Source organism: Punica granatum, chromosome 1 (assembly GCF_007655135.1).
Source record: "Punica granatum isolate Tunisia-2019 chromosome 1, ASM765513v2, whole genome shotgun sequence".
In the NCBI taxonomy this organism is placed as follows: Eukaryota; Viridiplantae; Streptophyta; class Magnoliopsida; order Myrtales; family Lythraceae; genus Punica; species Punica granatum.
The window spans coordinates 3,835,260-3,853,777 of record NC_045127.1 but is presented as its reverse complement, the minus strand read 5'-3'; the positions used below and the strand labels follow the sequence as shown (position 1 = coordinate 3,853,777).

Below are 18,518 nucleotides of genomic sequence, written 5' to 3'. Positions count from 1 at the left end.
CTATGTGAAATTAGGAGATTACAGGGTACAATGCTCAATTATTCGAAATTGTAGACCCTAAATCGAGACACCCTAAGAACGGAAGAGTCTGTATTTGTGTGCGATTGTCAGCTTGATGTTTTTATATGGGTGAGTGGTTGTATACTTCTTTGTTATTGATCAAATTTACCACTTATCCAAAATAAAGAAATCAAGACAACCTAGTTCCTCGTGTTCTGGGGATCCTTGCATTTGGATTCTGAGATACGTAGTTCCTCGAGCACACCGAAACTGTCTCATCTACGCCGTTTCTCACCTTCAGAGAAACCTTGGCAGAACCTTAACTAAGTAGTTTTCTTATCCTTTGTCGAGCTTCGGCAAACTGGATTTTGTAAAACCATGTGCATGCATTTTCACTTAAATATGGTTCGGGTTAACAGTTCAGATGGGTGGTTTTTTTATTATTTTCCACATCAGATGTTATTGATCAATGCAACACATTCTTAGTTGCCTATCAAGAAAATTTACATAGGGAGAAACAAACTCAGATGTGATGCATTCGTCTGTTTGCCTGCTGATAGCCGAATGATTGATACCATACAGCTCCGAGGAACTCAGTGCTATAAAACCGAAGAAACTCAGTTAAATTAGATAAAGCCTATGCACCATCACCTCCATATAAATTAGATAAATTAGATAAAGCCTATGCACCATCACCTCCATATAAATACATTACCAAGACATGCTAACAGAGGACACCGGACAAAATGAGAAGACTTCACATGGCTGCTTCCCTGAGAGCAACAGCTATCGTGATTGGGTTACTCTGTATCTGCAACAGCTTGAGCTGTTGCTGTTGCGCTAGTTAGCCAGACAAAACAGTAGTTACGATCCTCTGCAGTAATCAGGAATACCCTACAGAGCATAATAATTTTCTCTCATCTTTAGCCAGTGTCATCAGGATCGTGTCCTTTGACACGTCCGACCGCGGTTTCAGCTATCATGTAACCTCTCCATATACCACGGGCATCATCTATGGGCACGGAGTGTGCAATGGAAGGCTTCGAAAAAATCAGTGCAGGGGGTGTTTACTCGAGGCTTTCCGTAAAGTATTTGAACTCTGTCCAGTGAAGAGGCCTATTGGGGCTCAAGTCAAGCTCCAGGACTGTAGAATTCGGTATGGGAACTATCCGCTTACAGATTAGAATTCCGAGTTCGTGCACAGGGGATGTGCCGTCACTGTATATCATTAATGGAATAATGTACCGAGCTGTAGTGCTTAGGTGTCTTCTCATTTTTTATAATGTTTTCAGGCAAGGGTAAGAAGTTTATCTCAGCAGGCAGCTTCTATCCCGAATCTCTTAAACGTTGCCTTCAGTTCATATAATTTTGATTGTCCACTGTTTATTGCCTGTATCTGATCAGGTTTCATTTCACATGGTTCTTTTTGAAAGAGAAGAAGACAGGCATAATCCTATTGAATAACAACAAAGAATTCCACCTCCCACTTCCATGAAATTTTTATTTACATTCCAGACTAGCATAGATGTGCACAAATTCATGTCATTTTGGAGTTTCGAGATATAACACACCCATCTATTGACTCCAAATTCAAGAGCATCATCAGTGTTTTATATGTGGGATGCTGATTGTACATAACTACCTTAGAAATATAATATACCACGTACGAACTGAATGGATTGCCCGCTTTAGAAGGAATGCCCCCTCTCATTCTCTTCAGGATCGATCACTAGCAAAGCATTAAATACGGAGATGAGAAAACAAAAGGCACAATGATAGAAGAATCCAAAGGAAACTTGGAACGTATAGAAAACATTGCTGGAACACCGAGATCAGAACATGGATCTTCTAACGAGACTTTGTCGAACTTACACGGGCTGTTAACTCCCTGGGATCAGCCCATCGAGACAATGTACATGGAGGGAAAAGCTTGAATGAAATTGACCAGCTAATTTATTGAAGTTCAAATGGGATGCTTTTGTGTCTATGTATTACAATCCGAAATTTCAACAAAATTTTCCCTAAATTTCCTTAATATTCATTACCATATTAACTATTCATATAAAAGCATACTTTCCATAAACTCCCAAATGTATGTAACCAATCCAGCGAGCTCTAATATCTATATACATATCAAGAGAGTACTCTTTCTCACCAACCTCAGTAAACCAACTAAACAAAAATTCCAGGTCGTAACATGTTTACAGCACTCTACATGAACTTACTACATATGCTACAAGTGGGTCTAGTTGCAAAATTCTTCACGCTGATCCCCGATATCCAAAAAGATTTTCTTATTCTGCTAGTCTAGCTCCTAACTCATCTGAAAATATATGTAGGGGATAAACTGCATCTCAGTGAGTATTAAATTCTATAATAAAATGAAGTATCAAACTTGTTTATGCATTCACATCAACCATTACAGTCATATCATTTACTTCAAAATTCCTAATGATATATATATATATATATACACCTAATTTCCAGCCTTGAACCTTTCTCTTATTAGCCAAATCAATATTTCATAACTCAAACAATCATTCTTAAGCAACAAATAATAGTAGCCATAGAGTCGCAATCCTCGCGACAGAGTTTCTACTGTACCGTGACCACGCACTCATATTTACAAACTCCTCATTTGATTTCTCATAAGCGAGGGCTGCCCGTTATCCTCCAGCACTAGGAGTCTAGACGTCCATTTTATATCCCGCCAGATCTGCGGTCTAAACGTCCTTTTTGTATTCCGCCGGATCAGCGGTCTAGGCGTCACTTTTTATATACCGCCGGATCAGCGATCTAGGCGTCACTTTTTATATACCGCCGGATCAGCGGTTTAGGCGCCCCTTTTTATATACCACCGGATCAGCGGTCCCATGGTTATAAACAATAATATCACCAAACCACAATTAACTGACTTCATTTACAATAAATCCTCATACTATCTTCATTCAACTTATCTCATTCAAACCAGCTTGACATAATTAATTTAAGATTTAGTTTCATTCTATAGTGAAATAAAAATACTCACAAAAACCCCCAAAATGATAACTCAACAAGTCGAGCATTCCGGGTGTATAGTCTCGGACTCCTTGGCCCCTATTAAGTTCAAGCATAAATGTTAGATAATATACTAAATAAGAGTATAGATATACATCAGTTCAGCTCCTTTGTTACTTCATTTATATAGCTATAATATAAGACTTTCATAATTAACAAGTGTTTTTCCTATCCCTTTTGGGTTCTGACTAACTCTCCAATTGGAGCACAAATGCAAATGAGATGCTTATATAACATTCAAATCATGTTGATTCAGTATAACATATTAGGTACTCCAAAAACATTAAAACTTATCAAAATACATATCTTCCTTTTTCTAAATATCAAAGATGAGTAGTGTATACATGTGTGTATATATATATATATATATATGAATTCCAGCCATTTTATCAAATCAAAGTCACGGCTTAATTACTCAATCCTCCTATCCAATCAGCAAACCACCCCTGGACTTAGTTGAAGTGGGCGAAAATACAAATAAATCTTCCATCAAAGTAAATTTTGTTTCGAAACCTTATTCTCAGTTGAATGAAATCGAACCAAAAGTTTTCCTCATCACTTTTCGTAGAAACAGTTTCAAAAAGCGGCAATCTTTGGTTGTTTGATATTGAAGGAGTTCAAAGAAGGCTAAAGGAGGATAATTGAGATGAGAAATCATCAGAGACTTAAATACAAAGGAATCATGGAACAAGTTCTATCATATATATATATATATATATATATATTTTCCATCACCTGATTGCTCTCCGACATCAAAACAAAGTCAAACCAGCAAGAACAAGCAAGAGAAACATCCAATCAGCAGTGGCCAGAAGAAGCTAGGGAATCAATTAGAAGCTCACGAGATAGAAAAAGAGAAGCACGAACAAGCTCGACGAAGCTCGAGAAGGTCGTCAATGGCAGGTTCTGTCTCTCTATCTCTGGTGCTCTCTGTTTCTTTTCGTTTTCTCCAGCCAAAAGCAGAGCAAACAGAGAAAAAGAAAGGAACAAATTAAATGAAGACATGGCGGTGGAAAAGGGTATGTATATGTATAGATGCATGTTTAGAAAAACCAATACTGGGTCTCACACTATGGCTGCTGTGTTTCCTGGCCGAATGATTGATACCACAGAGTTCCAAGGAACTTAATAACGAAATAAAACCAAGAACAAATCTCAATAAACTTAGATAAATCCCAGTGGCGCCTTCAATATAAATTAAGTACCAAACCTGATACAGAGAGGACGGGAGACAGAACGAGAAGACTTCACTTGGCTGCTTCCATTAGAATCGCAGCTGTCGGAGTTGAGCTATTCTGTATCTGTAACATTTTGGCCTGTCATGCTGGTGGTGGAGCAGAGTTAACATTAGTATCACTGTACCACAAACCCTCAGGAATTTAATGGAAAAGATTCATTTTATGCCGAGGGTATTTCCTACGAGATCGACTGTGTCATCTCGGGGATTCCAAACCATGGTTCAGTTATTATGTAACGTGACCATACACCACAGGCTTCGTTTATGGCTGCGGAGCGTGCAAAGGAAGACTTTCCAAGGATCACTGCTTGGGATGCCTGATTTACGCTTTCCAGAGGGTATTCGACCGTCCTGTGTTCAGGCCTATCGGGGATGTGCCATGATGCCATACCAAGACATGGAATTAAGTTACTTCTTGATTGTATCAGTGCTTTCTGTCCAAAGTCTCAAACAAGGAAAAGAGGTTTAACTCGGCGGAGCTGCCATTATCCCAGATCTCTTAAATCTCGCAGGTTTCCATTCCTATGAGTTTGATTCATCTACTGAATAATGGCGCATCTGATCAGGCCTCAATATATATGAATCTAATGAAAGAAATGAAACAAACAAAGTCCCAATTAATAACGAATGAAGATATCCACTACCCATCTTTCATGAAATCTTCATTTACATTTCCAAACTAACATGGATGTGCAGAACTGCCATTTTCTTAGGCTTCAGGATATAACTTACCTGAACATATTGACTCACAAATCCAAGATCCTCATGTTCGGGCCAATGATTCTACATCCAGCCTTACATTGCATAACTCAGTGCGGACCATTTTTTCCTACAAGATGAACGAGAGAAATTTGAAGCGCTTAATGACTAATGAAAAGTAAAATGTGTTTGGTGCCTTCGAAGAAATACCACCACATCTCCTTGTTCTCTTGGAGAGGGAACGAGTACTGTATGCCAAAACGCAGCCAAGCATAACCAAGCTGTTAGATACAGACACAACAAAAGCCCAACGATTCTTAACAAGGGAAGAACTCAAATGAAACTTTGAACAGAAAAGACTTGGTGCTGTTCCTTCTATCAAGGAGCAAACCTGCAATAATATTATACGAAGAGAATGAGAATGCAAATGAGATTCTCCTAGAATACAAGGTAAAGAGCAAGACAATAACTAATTTTCATCATTGAATAAGCTTTTAGTTCTTTTTCGTGCTTTTTTAATTTATGCTTATATACTAAACAAAAATTGTGTACTATATATCTCTTCCAGATCCTCACCTCTGACAAAACACCGCATCAAGAACATGGATCATCTAACAATGAGTTGCATGGGCTATTAACACCCTGGGACAGAAAAAAACGATAAGTGAGAGAATATATATTAAATAACCCTCCTCCTTCTTTGGCAATGAAATGTAACTTACAGCAGAATTTCGAAGATCTGCACCAATGGTGGTGATAACACTATCAATTCAGAATGACTAGTTAAGTTGATTGCTGCTTATGTAGGATGTGTTTGCTGATACTTATGGGCCTCTTTAGTGCATATATTTATCATACTTGCTTTTGACAGAAGAACTAAATGTAGAAATTTGAACACTTTACCAATACTGAAAACTTAGAAAAATATCAGCAAACTTACATAAAAACTGAGGGATGTGCACTTCATATATACATTGCCAAGCTCCCTAATAGAGGACAGATTCCAATATACAAAATCATCGAATGTACACTGACTGCCATGTCATATGTCCATGGCCCACGGATATCATCTATAGCTATGGAGCATGCAACAGAGAACTTCATTGGATAAATAGATGAGTGCACATTAGACGCTTTCTAATGAATATCTGTCTGCTTTGCGTATCCTATTGGCCACAAATTCAGCTTTGGGACTGTCGTGTAAGGATGTTCATCAGAATTACCATTTCACAGAATAGTTACTCCGATGTACTGATACGCCGAGAATATGCCGTTATTACTCTACATGCTTGGCTGTATCAGTGCCTTTCTCTGTAGAGCCTAAACAAGGAAGAAGTGGCGTATTCCTGGTTTCAGCTCATATCAATTGGAGCAGGATTTTCAATACATTCAAATATTTCCACGAGTCGAGCACTCAAAGAGAGTCTTCAATAAATCCCAATAAATAACGAATGGAAAAATCCACATCCATCTTTCATAAAGTCTTCATTTTCATTTCGGAATTAACCTAAATGCACAAATACAGCTTTCTTGCGAAGAGCAAATTATGTAGGTGCGGACATTAATTCCAAAGGCTTCCATTTTTCAAGGTATTGAGATATAAAACCCGGTTAAATCAGTGTTGCAGTTGGGTGTAGAAACTAATCCCGGCTTTGGAACATTTTGATCCTTCAAGTACTGGCCATTCGATCACAGCCATCGATTCAGTTCTTCTGGAACAAAGATAAAGAAGTAGGATTGCCACTTCTTTCATCTATAAAACACAGAGATTATCCTATCAAAGGTTAGAGATTTTTTGGTCAGCAACTCATTGGATTTGGGTCATCTTCCACTTGTTTCACGTCGAGTCGTTTTGATCCTTTCCAGAGCATTGTTCTTATGCTGAAATAATTTGGTTGTTCATAATCATTCTCCTCTCCTTTTCTTCTCGACTTGAAAAAGGAAGTTGGAGTGAGCAACCTTCGTGTACAAGAGAGTGGTAACTGCATTTGATTTGTGAAGCTTATACAGACGTACCAGGCAAAGTATCTATTGCACTAATGTTTAACGAGATCGTAAAAACAGAACATGCCCAAACTTATGTTTTGATATCTTTGATTCTCTGTTTTTATTTTCTTGGGCCATTGACCCGGACATCCTAGAGAGATGATGGGGGGCTGGAATGAGAAAAGTTCACATGACTACTTCCATTAGAACTGCAGCCACCGTAGTCGGGGTGTTCTGTATCTCTAACAGTTTGAGCTGTCATGGTACTGGCCAGACATGACATTGGTATCAATGTACTGCAACGGCGACAAATTTCCTGGTGCAGATTCAGTTTATTCCGGGAGTATTTCCTATGTGATCGATCACATAATCTCTGACACGCCCAACAATGGTTTCAGCCATTACGTAACATCACCGTACACCACAGGCATTATTTGTGGCCATGGAGCGTGCAATGGAAGACTTTCAAAGGATCAGTGCAGGGAGTGTCCGTATTTCGCTTACCAGTTGGTATTTGACTGTTCTGAGTTCACACCTATCGGGTTTCAGGTTCAAGTCCGAGACTGTAGAATTAGATATGAGAACTATCCATTTGTTAGAATAGCGCTCTAAATTCGTATGCAGAGGATGTGCAGTCATTTTATATTGATTCGTGGAATCATATTCCTTCTTGACTGCATCAGTGATTTCGGTCTAAATTCTAAAACAAGGGAAAGAGGTTTAGCTCGGTCAGGTAGCGTATTATATGAATCCAATGGAAAAAATTGAACAAACAAAATTCCAATGAATAACGAAGGGGAAAATTCCAATCTTTGGAGTCATGTGTTGATTTTTTTGGACCCTTTCCTGAGCATTGTTCTTTGCAGGAATTATTCGGGTTCTCCATAATCAGTCTCCTATCCTTTTCTTTGACTTGTAAAATTGAAGTTGCAGTGAGCATCCCTCATGTACAAGAGACGGCACTTGCATTTCATTTGCAAAAACTCAAACAGGCTGGCAAAGGACCTATGGAGCTAGTTTTTACCAGGTTGTCGAGAAGTAAAGCCCCTCTCGGTCATGTAGTCACTGGAGATGTAAAAAACGAACTTGCCCAAACCTATGATGCTATATCCATGATCCTTATCTTTTTCCTTTTTCTTTTTTTGGTGCCAGTGATTCTACATCCTCCCTAGAAAACATTGAATGGCATAGCACGAATTCTTTGTTTCTACAAGCTGAATGAGCGAGACTTGAAATGGTCTGTGAGCAATAAAATGTACCGGGCACCTTCAAAGGAATGCCCCCACAGTCTCTTTGTTCTCTTGGAGATGGAGAAAGTACTGCATCTGAAACCACGGCCGAGCTCAACCAAGCTATCAGATAGCAGACACAAGAAAAAGCAGAACGAATCTTAACAAGAGAAGAACTCAAAGGAAACTCAGAACAGAAAAGATTTGACGCTGTTCTCACCTGGAGGATGCATTAATGATGTGCCTGCGTGACAGTATCAGCGTTTTCCGTTCCTTGACTTATTCGTCAACTGAATAATGGCACGCCTGATCATGTTTCGATGTATATGAATCCGATGGATAAGTGAAACAAAAATCCCAATGAACAACAAATGGAAAAATCCACTTCCCGTCTTTCATGAAGTCTTCCTTTACATTTTGGAACCAACAAAGATGTGCACATAAAGATTTCTTCCAGAGCAAATTCACAGCTTCCATTTTTCGATCTATCAAGATATAAAACCAGGTTACATCAATTCTGCAGCTGGGTGTGGAAACTGATCCCGGCTTCAGAACATTTTCATCCTTCAACTACCAGTCTTTCGACCACACAACCTACCATTAAACTGGAACAAAGATGAAGAAACCAAACCGGCGCTCGTTTAATCGATAAAACGAAGAGTTTGTTCTGTTAAAGTTTTCTGACTTTTCAAGAAGCAATTAAATCTATTTGGGCCATCCTGGGGGCTGAGGAGAATAATCCTCAGAGTTATGCTTCGAATCTCTTGGACCCTTTTCCAAACATTCCTCCGTGCCTGAAATTATTCGGTTCTCCGTAATCATTATCGTTTCCCTTTTCTTTTCGACTTGAAAATTGTGAGGAACCTACATGTACAAGAAGTGGTACTTGCATTTGATTTGCAAATTTCATACAGACAGTTAGAGGAACCCATCAAGCTAATGTTTATCGCATTGTCGAGAATTAGAAGACCACATCGGTCATGTAAGAACTCTATCTTGTCTAACGAACATGGCCCCCGGTTGGTGTTTACCTCGGATGTGTCCGTTGTTCTCTTATCCGTTTCTCTTCCAGAATAGTAACTCTTTCATCCATATGTTTGTCATACTTGCTTTGCCGGATGCTTGGCAGAAGAACTAAGCATTAAGTTCCAAAATCATTAATTATAGAGAAAACTTGGAATAAATCTTGGCCAAATAATTAGATACAACCTTAGGTGATCTCCGCTTCATATATATAGATGGATGTCTTTGAACTTCCTAACAGAGGTGAGGTTCCAAACATGAAGACTTTACATGGCTGATTCTATGCAATACGCAGCTATCTTGATCGGGCTATTGCATTTCGGCAACAGTGTGAGATGTTACGCTGATAGGCCGGATGAAAACATTAGTATCAATGTACTGCAGCATGCAGCAATATTCTATAATTACGCCTTAACGAAATTTCTCTTGCCTACGTGATTGAGAGTGTCATGTTTGAGACATCGAAGAAAAGTTATAACTATTATGTAACATCTCCAAGGCCAACAAACATCATCTACGGGCATGGAGCATGCAATGGACGACTTACTAAGGATGAATGCGACAAGTGCATATCCGATGCTTTCCACCGAAGATTTGACTGTCTCAAGTATCCTGTCGGGGCGCAAGTTAAGTTTCGAGACTGTAGAGTAAGGTACGAGAACTATCCTCTCACAGATGAGTGACTCCAACATGCTGATATTCCGAGAACTAATATGCAGTTACTACATTTCTGTTTACGGAGTCAGGTACGTGCTTGCTGTATCGGTGCCTTCCCTATAAAGCCCGAGGACAAGGAAATGAGGTGCATTCTGGTTTCAGTTCATATTATTTCGATAAGGACTTTCACACGTAATCTTCAAAAGGACATTCGATAACTTCTCACCGATTGTAAATCAGATAAAAGACATGAAGAAATCAATAAAATCTTGGGAAACAATGAAGCAATGGATAAAATCCAATTCCTACGTTTTATGAAATGTCAGCAACCATTTTGCAAACAGTTGTTTTCGACGAAAGAAATGAAATTAAGGAGAGATCCATGTTTCAATTTACATGAAATTTTTGCACCAATGAATTTATTCCTCACTTGATTGACTACACAAAGGTTCACTTAAGAGTTACATTCACACTCACAAACTGCGATCTCAGGATTTTTGAATATTAATACTCCAACATGATTGATTTGCAATGAGGATCGGAGTAGAACCTTGAACTGACCCAAGAAAAGAGCTTGTACAATCCCAACCTTCCAACCATTTCTTCAGTTGCTGGTCATTTGATCAGATCTGCAAATATAAGAGAGAAGAGCTTCATAGAATCACAGTACTCGCTAATTTACTCGAAAAGAAAGATCAGAGGAGAAGAGATCAATTTACTCACTTTTCGGGGCGGCAACTGAGGGCCATTCTGAGTGCAGACACGAAGAATGTTCCTCGGAATTAAGCACCCCCTGAGCATTTGATCAGGCAGTTCAGTCCTAGATAACCACCTAAAATTTCTTTGGCTCTCCCCACGACCTTTACGTATAAGGGAGCCATTATGTGCATGGCAGTTGGGCTTGTGTCTGATTTCACAAAGCTCGAACAAGACGAGCAGCAAAGGCCCCGTCCAGGTAATGCTTAATGGGGTTTGAGTTGTAGAAACCCCTCTCAGTTATGAAACTCTCTGGGACATATTTGTTGACCGGATCTACGCGGAATTCCTGACAGAAACATGTAAGATCAAATAGTAAATTCAGACCCACAGAAGGAAATTCTCAACTTGAAAGCCCTTTAATTCCTGCCTTGTCAGGTTGCAGATCATTACACCGGGGTAGAAGCCCCAGCCCCTTAAACCCAAGATTAGAATAAATTTGAGATGCAATTAAATCTAAATTACCGGGTGCCTTAGGAGGAATGTCGCCACTCTATCCTCATTCTCTTCAGGATCAATGGAGCAAGTACAGTACACTAATACGCCACCGGGCTTAACCAGGCTATTCAAAACAAACACAAAAGAAGCTTACTAAGATATTAAGAATAGAATATTCACATAGAGGAGATAAAGAAACTTGGAACTGAGAGACCGAGAGAAGAGAGCCAGACAGGTTTCTTGCCTTGAGGCTGCATCAAGGAGCTCATCCTGCAAAGTCTTCAGCTCTTCTAAGTCCTCTAATGTCTTGTTCCAGCGCAGGTCGGCCCTCTTCAGGTAAATCAGAATAAAACAAACAAAAATCAGATCGGTCTGATGCAAAGCTATATATCTAATCACTTTTCAAGTCTTCAACTCACTGAAAGCTATGTTCAGCAAAATAAAGGTGTCGCACACATCTGTTCTGCATTTTAATCTAACCTTTGACAGAACACCAAGACCAGAACATGGAGTATCCAGCAAAACTTTGTCAGACTTATGTGGGTTGCTTTCCTGGAGGGGGGGAAAAAAAGTGTCGTACATAAAGAAATTTCACAGGATGCTTATTCTCCTCAAGAAAAGGAAAATATAATTTACAGCAAAATCACGAAGATCCGCATGGATAGTGGCGATGACATCATTGACTTTGTGCAGTTTGGCTGTTTCCCGAAGGATTCTCAACCTTCCTTTGTTTATGTCAATTGCAGAAACCACACCTGCAATTGAAAATGGACAGAAAGTAATTTAAGAATGTCTGTCATAAATAAATTCAGCTAAGGACATTGAACTGTAGCATTTAACTGAAGAAAGCACAAAATGGGAGTAGCAGCATCGGATTGTTGAAATAGTGAAAAGAAATCATTGACGGGAAGCTTGAAATGTAGAGCCAGACTAGAAAAATTAAGTGCAACTTGAAGAGTTCATACAGGGACAACGATAAATATTACCTTGTCCACATAATTGAGACGCCATGAACAGAGTCTTTCCTCCAGGAGCAGCACAACAGTCAATGATGCTTTCCCCGGGTTGAGGATCCAAAACAGAGACGACCATTCCTAGGAAAAGGTTGAACCCGAAATAAGATTTTCTTCACATAATGAAATTGAACATCAGAAGCTGAAGTCTGATATAACTTCTCCCTCCTTCTCATTTGCAGATTAACACAATTAATATTGTAACAGTGGTGATAGAAATCCCAACAAGCAGCATGCAGGCAAAATGGGGACAAATGCTTGGACATTAAGATAGGAGTGAAATGAGACATAAAGAGATATGGAAGCAAGCCAGAGGTCTGATGGAGGGACTAAATAACGTTTTACCTGCACTTTCATCTTGGACTGCACATTTACCTTCCTTGAGCATCCCAGCTTGTATGACCACCTTTGAATTAACAGAAAAATTACAAAAAAATTAACAACTAGTCTGACACATGGAAAGTGCAGCCCATTCCCAACAATACGTTATGGGGACATTCAATTTAGAGAGTGACGTCATGATAATCAGTAATTGTATTAATACCTGCAGTCCAGTTTTGATCCGGACAAAATCATCCATGGTCAAGGAAAGCTCGTATGGGACCTAACTCCCAAGAAGGAAATTTGCAGTTTAGTTGCATGAAGGCAGATAATGTGCCAGAGTGGAGCTGATCAGAAAGATAAAAGATAGACTAGCATAAAAGCATAATCTAGTTTTGTACAAGTTTTTCCTTCCATTGAGAGAGTGTTCCCCATCTTAAGTCTTGGCATAGCAGCCATGAACCTTCCATGAAATTGCATGCTTTTTACTCGGAAATAGTTTCACATTACATGCCGATATGAACATTCATTCTTAACCAAAACATATACTGATCAAGAACTGAGTAAGATCTACATTTGTTCATGCAGAATCGTCATGAATGTCTTTAGATGTCAAATAAAAATTAGACTACTCGATAAATAAGTAACAAGAGGCTAAGTACCTCTAGAAGATCGAGTTGCTTCACAAGGTCAGCTCTGGTGACACCTCTTCCACTGTTTGCCCTGACATTAGCATCATAATGCTGTATTTAGTATGTACCATTATTAAATCACTCGATTAAAAGAAAGCCGATTGTAGACGCAAACCTTAAACTGAAGCTAGGTTCGCTATTATTCCACTCCATCAACCTTATAGTGTCTTCTTGCCCAAGATACTTTGTCCATCGCCTTACCATCCACTAGAAGTATGATACGAGAAGAATTTTTAGGATAAACTATTCCTTTCTTTAACTTTAGAGTACAAATCTAGCTTTGAGTCAGAGTAACCCCTTTTCCTTTTCCTTTTTCCTTTTCCCCTTTTATGCACATCAATCATTCCAGTCCAGAATGTACTGGTCACCCCATATTACAAGCGAGGAGTCAGGAAAAAAAGAAGATCTGAACGATATAATTAACCAACTTACCACAGGATGAGAATAAAGAGTGGCAAGAGCACGAGCTTGCAAGCGGTCATCACCTTCCACTTTGGGTATCGGAAGTGAATTATTGTCCTGCCACCGGATAGGTCACTTCATTCAAATAAAGCCATTAAATGACCTAAAAAGGACCAGACATACACGCTATACACGCATAGATGTATTTCATTTCAAATGACAGACCTTAAGCAAAACCAGCTTCCTAAGGATACCATTGACCATGTTGCCAGCACCGGGTCTGAGAGCCACCTTAGCAAGCCTGACATTCTACAAATTACATGAAAAATGAACCATGAATAACTTAAGAAGAGAAGAACATAGAGTTTCAGATTGCTGGAGGAGCTTAATATATGAATTACTCGTCAAACTCCTACATGAAATTTGCATGATTGGATTTGCCATAAGAAGCTTCCATGTAGAGATTTATCAGATCATCATCATGATGTTTTATCATTGATCACAGTTACCGTAATATTCTCTCACAGCCACTAAATGTGGAAAACAAAATTATGAGCAAATGTGATGTAAATGTGAAGAAACATAAAATATGTACACTTTTTTGGGACCAAAAAATATGAATTGACCTCATCAACAACTGCATATGCTGGCATGTTTAGCTTGATGATCTCGTAGAAGCCAATCCGCAGAATCTGCAAGAAACCGAAAGACAAAAGTGACTTTTAGATGATCAAAATAAGAAAATATTTGACATACATATAGTCAATGACCACTGATATCAGCAATCCAAGCGTAGGCTTCCACCTTACTCTCACTTGACAAATGCACAGATCAATGCCGATAAAGAATTAGATGCGAGGAAGGGAGGGAACTGAAATCACCTGTAAAAGAAGAGGTTCCATCCTGCTAAATCCATTTTTGTCATTGCACAGCGACAAAATTAAATGATCAAGAAATCTTCTCCAACGGATAGTGCCTCCAACAACATCTGTAACCTATACATAAAAGAAACCAACAAAGTTAGATACTGATGGTAGGAATTGCACAGAAAATACATTATACCCCATTTCTTTCACAATATATTATGTATTTAAATTGGTAAATACCATAAAAAGTGTAGGAACATAAAGCAGACCAATCTAAGATCGCGATCATCCAGGTCCCGAGTGCGAAACCCAAGAGTTCTCTCGACATAACCCATCTCATTATCACCAGAGCCTTTCCCTCTCTCATTCAGAAGGTCAGCAAATGCCCCACCCAGCTCTATTCTCATCAATCTCACTGCAGACACTGTGGAAGACAAGAACAAGCACAAGCTCAGTCATTCATGCCCAAGTTTTACGGATGCAAGGCATCACGAAAATGATGCCCCAAAGATGCAATACCAATGCAACAATTTGAACCCATCTTTAAAATATACTAGCAGACGGGACTCCCGAGACTTATATAGATACAAGGAGTTCAAAAAAATAATCAGAAGTAACAGCTTAAAGCCATGGAATTAGTGAGCCGGAACAGACAGGATACCCCAACTATTTGTGCTTGCTAAAAGACCGGGCTCAAACACCATTCACAAACGCCGCAGTTCATCTCTCAAAGGGCGTTACGCTATTATCATTGATCAGAACACTAGTATCTGCAGTATCCAGTCTACCACAGAAACCATTTCTTTTTCTTGATAAGCCACATTGTAGAGAGAGAGAGAGAGAGAGAATACCAGCTCTATGGGGAGAAACCTCCAAATTGAGCTTCTGGGGTCTGTGAATTGCGGAGTCTCGACCTGCAAAACCAGCAATTAGTGATGAAAAGATGAAACTTTCAGACGGGTTCTATGACGAAGAGCTTTGCTCCCCTTTGTAACCTCTTCTAGAAGTGGGGACTGGTTTGTTCTGGCGGAGGCTTCTCTTGGCGTGCTTCAGTGACTTAGAAGGAGAAGGAAAAGGAGAACCTTCCTGCGTCCGTACAGAGACGGTCACGGCCAGAGAGAGCGCGTGCGCCATAGCTTCTTGGTGGAACTCGAAGCCTCGAAAGCCTTTGGATATCAATGGCGCCCTCTCTGTCTCTCTGGTTACTTTCTGCTAGAATTAGAAGGTCTAAATACTTTGGACCCCGAACTTTATGAATTTGTTCATTTTACACCCTTTCCTTTTTTTTAGTTTGCTATTATATGAAAAGTTAGTTCTTATTTCTCATTTTCCAACTCACACACCCGTGCACCGAATAATACACAACAAGCTGCACAAGAGGCTGGCTTGACTCCTCAAGGCTGAACTTTGACCCTCGATGGGGTGGAACTTAGCCATACAAGGCCATACTCGACAACCTCTTCGCATCCTCCAAATTTTAAGACAAGTCGACCTGACGTCAAATATGCATTTTGAAACTCAGTATTACTATTGCCTGGATTCATTCAATCTTGGTGGGACATCTTAAAACAAAAGCTAATTCTGACATGTCTTAGCTTCCGCAAGGCCATGAGTCATGACCCGAGAAAACCGATGCTTACAAACAAGATGTAGGGGCATTCGAGTAGTTACGTAAAAGTTTTTATCCATTTCCTAGAAACGGTGAAAAATGGAGGATCGAACGGAAAACAAAAAGAAATTATTATGAAACTCTTCACAGTCCTATGTAAGAAGCAGCTGAGGAGTTGCTGTGCTGCCTGCAGCTTCCTCCAATGGCGATGGCGGGGGATTCTGCTTCGGAAGTGCCCGTTTTCACAGAGACCAGCATGGGCACCCGCATAGCTCTCTCGGCCCCGCCTGATATCACCGCAGCAGACTTCAAAAGTCGGTAGCCTTTTCTCTCTCTGCGAAGTCACCATCGATCTTCTTGCTTCTCTCCTCTGTCATCTGTAAAGCGTCGAACTTTTCAAGAAGCTGCTGTTTCTGACATGTTCTCAAAACATCACTGAGCTTCATGGGGTTCTGGGTTTGAATGTTGCTGTCTTGTTTTCTTTCTGGGTTCTCCCCATTTGACATGAAAGGGACTTGTTCGCTGTACTGGGTTCCGATTCCCTTTTGCTTGCCCCAATGTCGGCTTGAAATTGTTTCATCTAGAGGCTTTCTTATGCTTCCCACTTCACATGCATGTGCTTCTTCCCACTAGATTTCAGTACGATCACACCCCATTTGGTATGATACAGTGGAAAGAGAATGGAATGCCATTGTCCTATGAAAGTCTCCAGCTTTATATATTCGGGGTTTGCATTAAGAATACCATTCTTTTGTATCAATTGCAACAGTATAGCCTTCTTATTGATATCTTGGGAATGTGTCTCTGCTAGTTGTGCTTTGCTCTCAGACATTTTTGAACTTCTGTTCCAGATTAATGCATATGTAGGCATTGTTATGCCGCAGGCTTCAGTTGAACTTTGCCACTGTTTTTGTGACTTTGTTGGTCTTTTTCAATGCCATTACTGTAGGAACATTTGAGAGGGAGTACTGTGGTTGCTTTCCTGAATCAGGAGCCATCAGAGTTCATGGATTAATGGTACAATAGTAATAAACCGAGTCTTAGCCTTGCACTCAAATTAGATGTCTGATCTTTCTTGTGAACCAATACCATTTATTGAAGTCCCAACTTTTTGCCAGGTGAAACGGAGATCATGCTTTTACCACCTGCCCGATTCAATGCCCATAAAGTATGTCTTCCATGGAGCTACTGAAGCATGGTTTCTTTATGTTAATCTGAGGCCTTCTGATGGTTTAAGTGGACCACACTTACACGATCATGTTGCGACCAAGGATCATCTTCAGACTTCCCAGAGCTCTTTCACGAGTACCAAGAATAGCAAAGATGAAATTTGGGATAGAAGCCTCAAGCCTTGTCCACCTAAGAGTCGGGGAATTGTCCACCATTCGAAGGAGAAGAAGAGAAAAAGCAGTTCATTTGAAAGTTGCCACCTTAATAAAAATGAAGAAAATGAAAATGGTGCACCTGCCTCTGCTGATGTTTTCGTTGAACCAGCAGCTGGTGGAAATCCTCAATCAATGGATGAGAGTTCTGGCCCAAGTTCATCGGAAGTCATTTCAGTTGGAGGAATTATTAAGAGATATTTCAGTTCCATCGAGGTGAATGATGGTGTTACTAGCCCTATCTCCAAGTCAATAGCTGTTCACAGTTGGGCAAATGAACGAACCAATGCGTCAGCAGAGTTTGCAGTCAAAACACCGCCTAGGCCACTGAATACTTTGAAGGACAGAAGAGAAAGAAGCCGAGTGGGAAAGCGGCTGGTCACAGCATCACATGTTCTCGGAGTTTCTCCTAGTCAGAAGACCATGTCTTCTCTTTGCAGGTCTCAGAATGGTAAAGTTTCAGGTTGTTCTCCTGGTATAAAATGTCTGGCATTTGAGATGAGTGACAGCAGTGCTGATCAAAGCAACTCGTGAAAAGCTCATGAGAAGAAAATGCTTCTATATATGCAGGATCAACACACAAAATGATCATCCAGGGATCTTGAAGCATTCTCACCTTTGGGACGGGACATATAGGAATCCATCCCAATGCTTTTGCATCAACGAAATCCGTGTCTATGCAGAAGGTGACTGTGTCGCATTCCCAGGATCCGGGTCTCGTGTTGCCTGATATGAGTTAACGGGCCAATGTCATGATCTTTCTAAGATGCCATGATGTCAATGATTCTACTGGACTATATTGGTTTTTGCTACTGCCCGATCCAGAATGCATTTCTCAATTAGCTCTCTGTACTTTTTTACTCTTTTCAAATTGAACCCATAAATATTTTTATAACTACCCTTGACAACGTGTGTGGGTACATTTCAGTCCCAGGTAAATAGTGAATTGCTAAGAAGTATGAGAACAGAAATTGATCAAAAGACTAATTTAAGGAGAGTTTGGGGCAAATTAACATAGCGTTTGATTTAGTTTGATTTAAGAAGATGAAGAAGAAAGTAGTTGGGAAAAACAAGTTGGAGAATTTAAAAAAGAAGATAAAAAAATTAATAATTGTATTATTAAATTGAGAAAAAAGTGTTGAATAATTAAG

At 39.8% G+C, this 18,518-nt stretch overlaps 2 protein-coding genes and 1 long non-coding RNA gene across 5 annotated transcripts; 1 reads left to right on the top strand and 2 right to left on the bottom strand.

Annotated features, from left to right (window-relative positions):
* Nucleotides 1-1,487: 1,487 nt before the first annotated feature.
* LOC116190730 lies at nucleotides 1,488-5,434 on the bottom strand. The gene is made up of 2 exons (XR_004152933.1): nucleotides 3,793-5,434; nucleotides 1,488-3,096 (listed from the first exon to the last, which is right to left on the bottom strand). It is a non-coding gene; the product is annotated as an uncharacterized LOC116190730 (long non-coding RNA).
* Nucleotides 5,435-10,168: 4,734 nt separating this feature from the next.
* Nucleotides 10,169-15,575, bottom strand: LOC116190106 (probable ribosomal RNA small subunit methyltransferase B). Its single transcript, XM_031519772.1, has 18 exons — nucleotides 15,372-15,575; nucleotides 15,228-15,290; nucleotides 14,646-14,800; nucleotides 14,392-14,505; nucleotides 14,137-14,202; nucleotides 13,736-13,819; nucleotides 13,541-13,627; nucleotides 13,224-13,315; nucleotides 13,079-13,139; nucleotides 12,640-12,699; nucleotides 12,441-12,501; nucleotides 12,069-12,176; nucleotides 11,719-11,837; nucleotides 11,563-11,634; nucleotides 11,327-11,412; nucleotides 11,110-11,206; nucleotides 10,612-10,933; nucleotides 10,169-10,517 (listed from the first exon to the last, which is right to left on the bottom strand). Exons 1-17 carry the CDS (start codon nucleotides 15,508-15,510, stop codon nucleotides 10,802-10,804), a joined length of 1,596 nt encoding a protein of 531 aa, XP_031375632.1. The 5' UTR covers nucleotides 15,511-15,575; the 3' UTR covers nucleotides 10,169-10,517; nucleotides 10,612-10,801.
* Nucleotides 15,576-16,139: 564 nt separating this feature from the next.
* On the top strand, nucleotides 16,140-18,275 carry LOC116190336. Of its 3 annotated transcripts, none has more exons than XM_031520035.1 (4): nucleotides 16,140-16,299; nucleotides 16,935-17,002; nucleotides 17,104-17,818; nucleotides 17,938-18,275. In XM_031520035.1, exons 1-4 carry the CDS (start codon nucleotides 16,188-16,190, stop codon nucleotides 17,970-17,972), a joined length of 930 nt encoding a protein of 309 aa, XP_031375895.1. In that variant the 5' UTR covers nucleotides 16,140-16,187; the 3' UTR covers nucleotides 17,973-18,275. The 3 variants fall into 3 exon arrangements, with proteins under 3 accessions (XP_031375895.1, XP_031375889.1, XP_031375880.1); XM_031520029.1 differs by having other exon boundaries at nucleotides 17,104-17,830; XM_031520020.1 differs by having other exon boundaries at nucleotides 17,104-18,275.
* The last annotated feature ends 243 nt before the right edge of the window (nucleotides 18,276-18,518 follow it).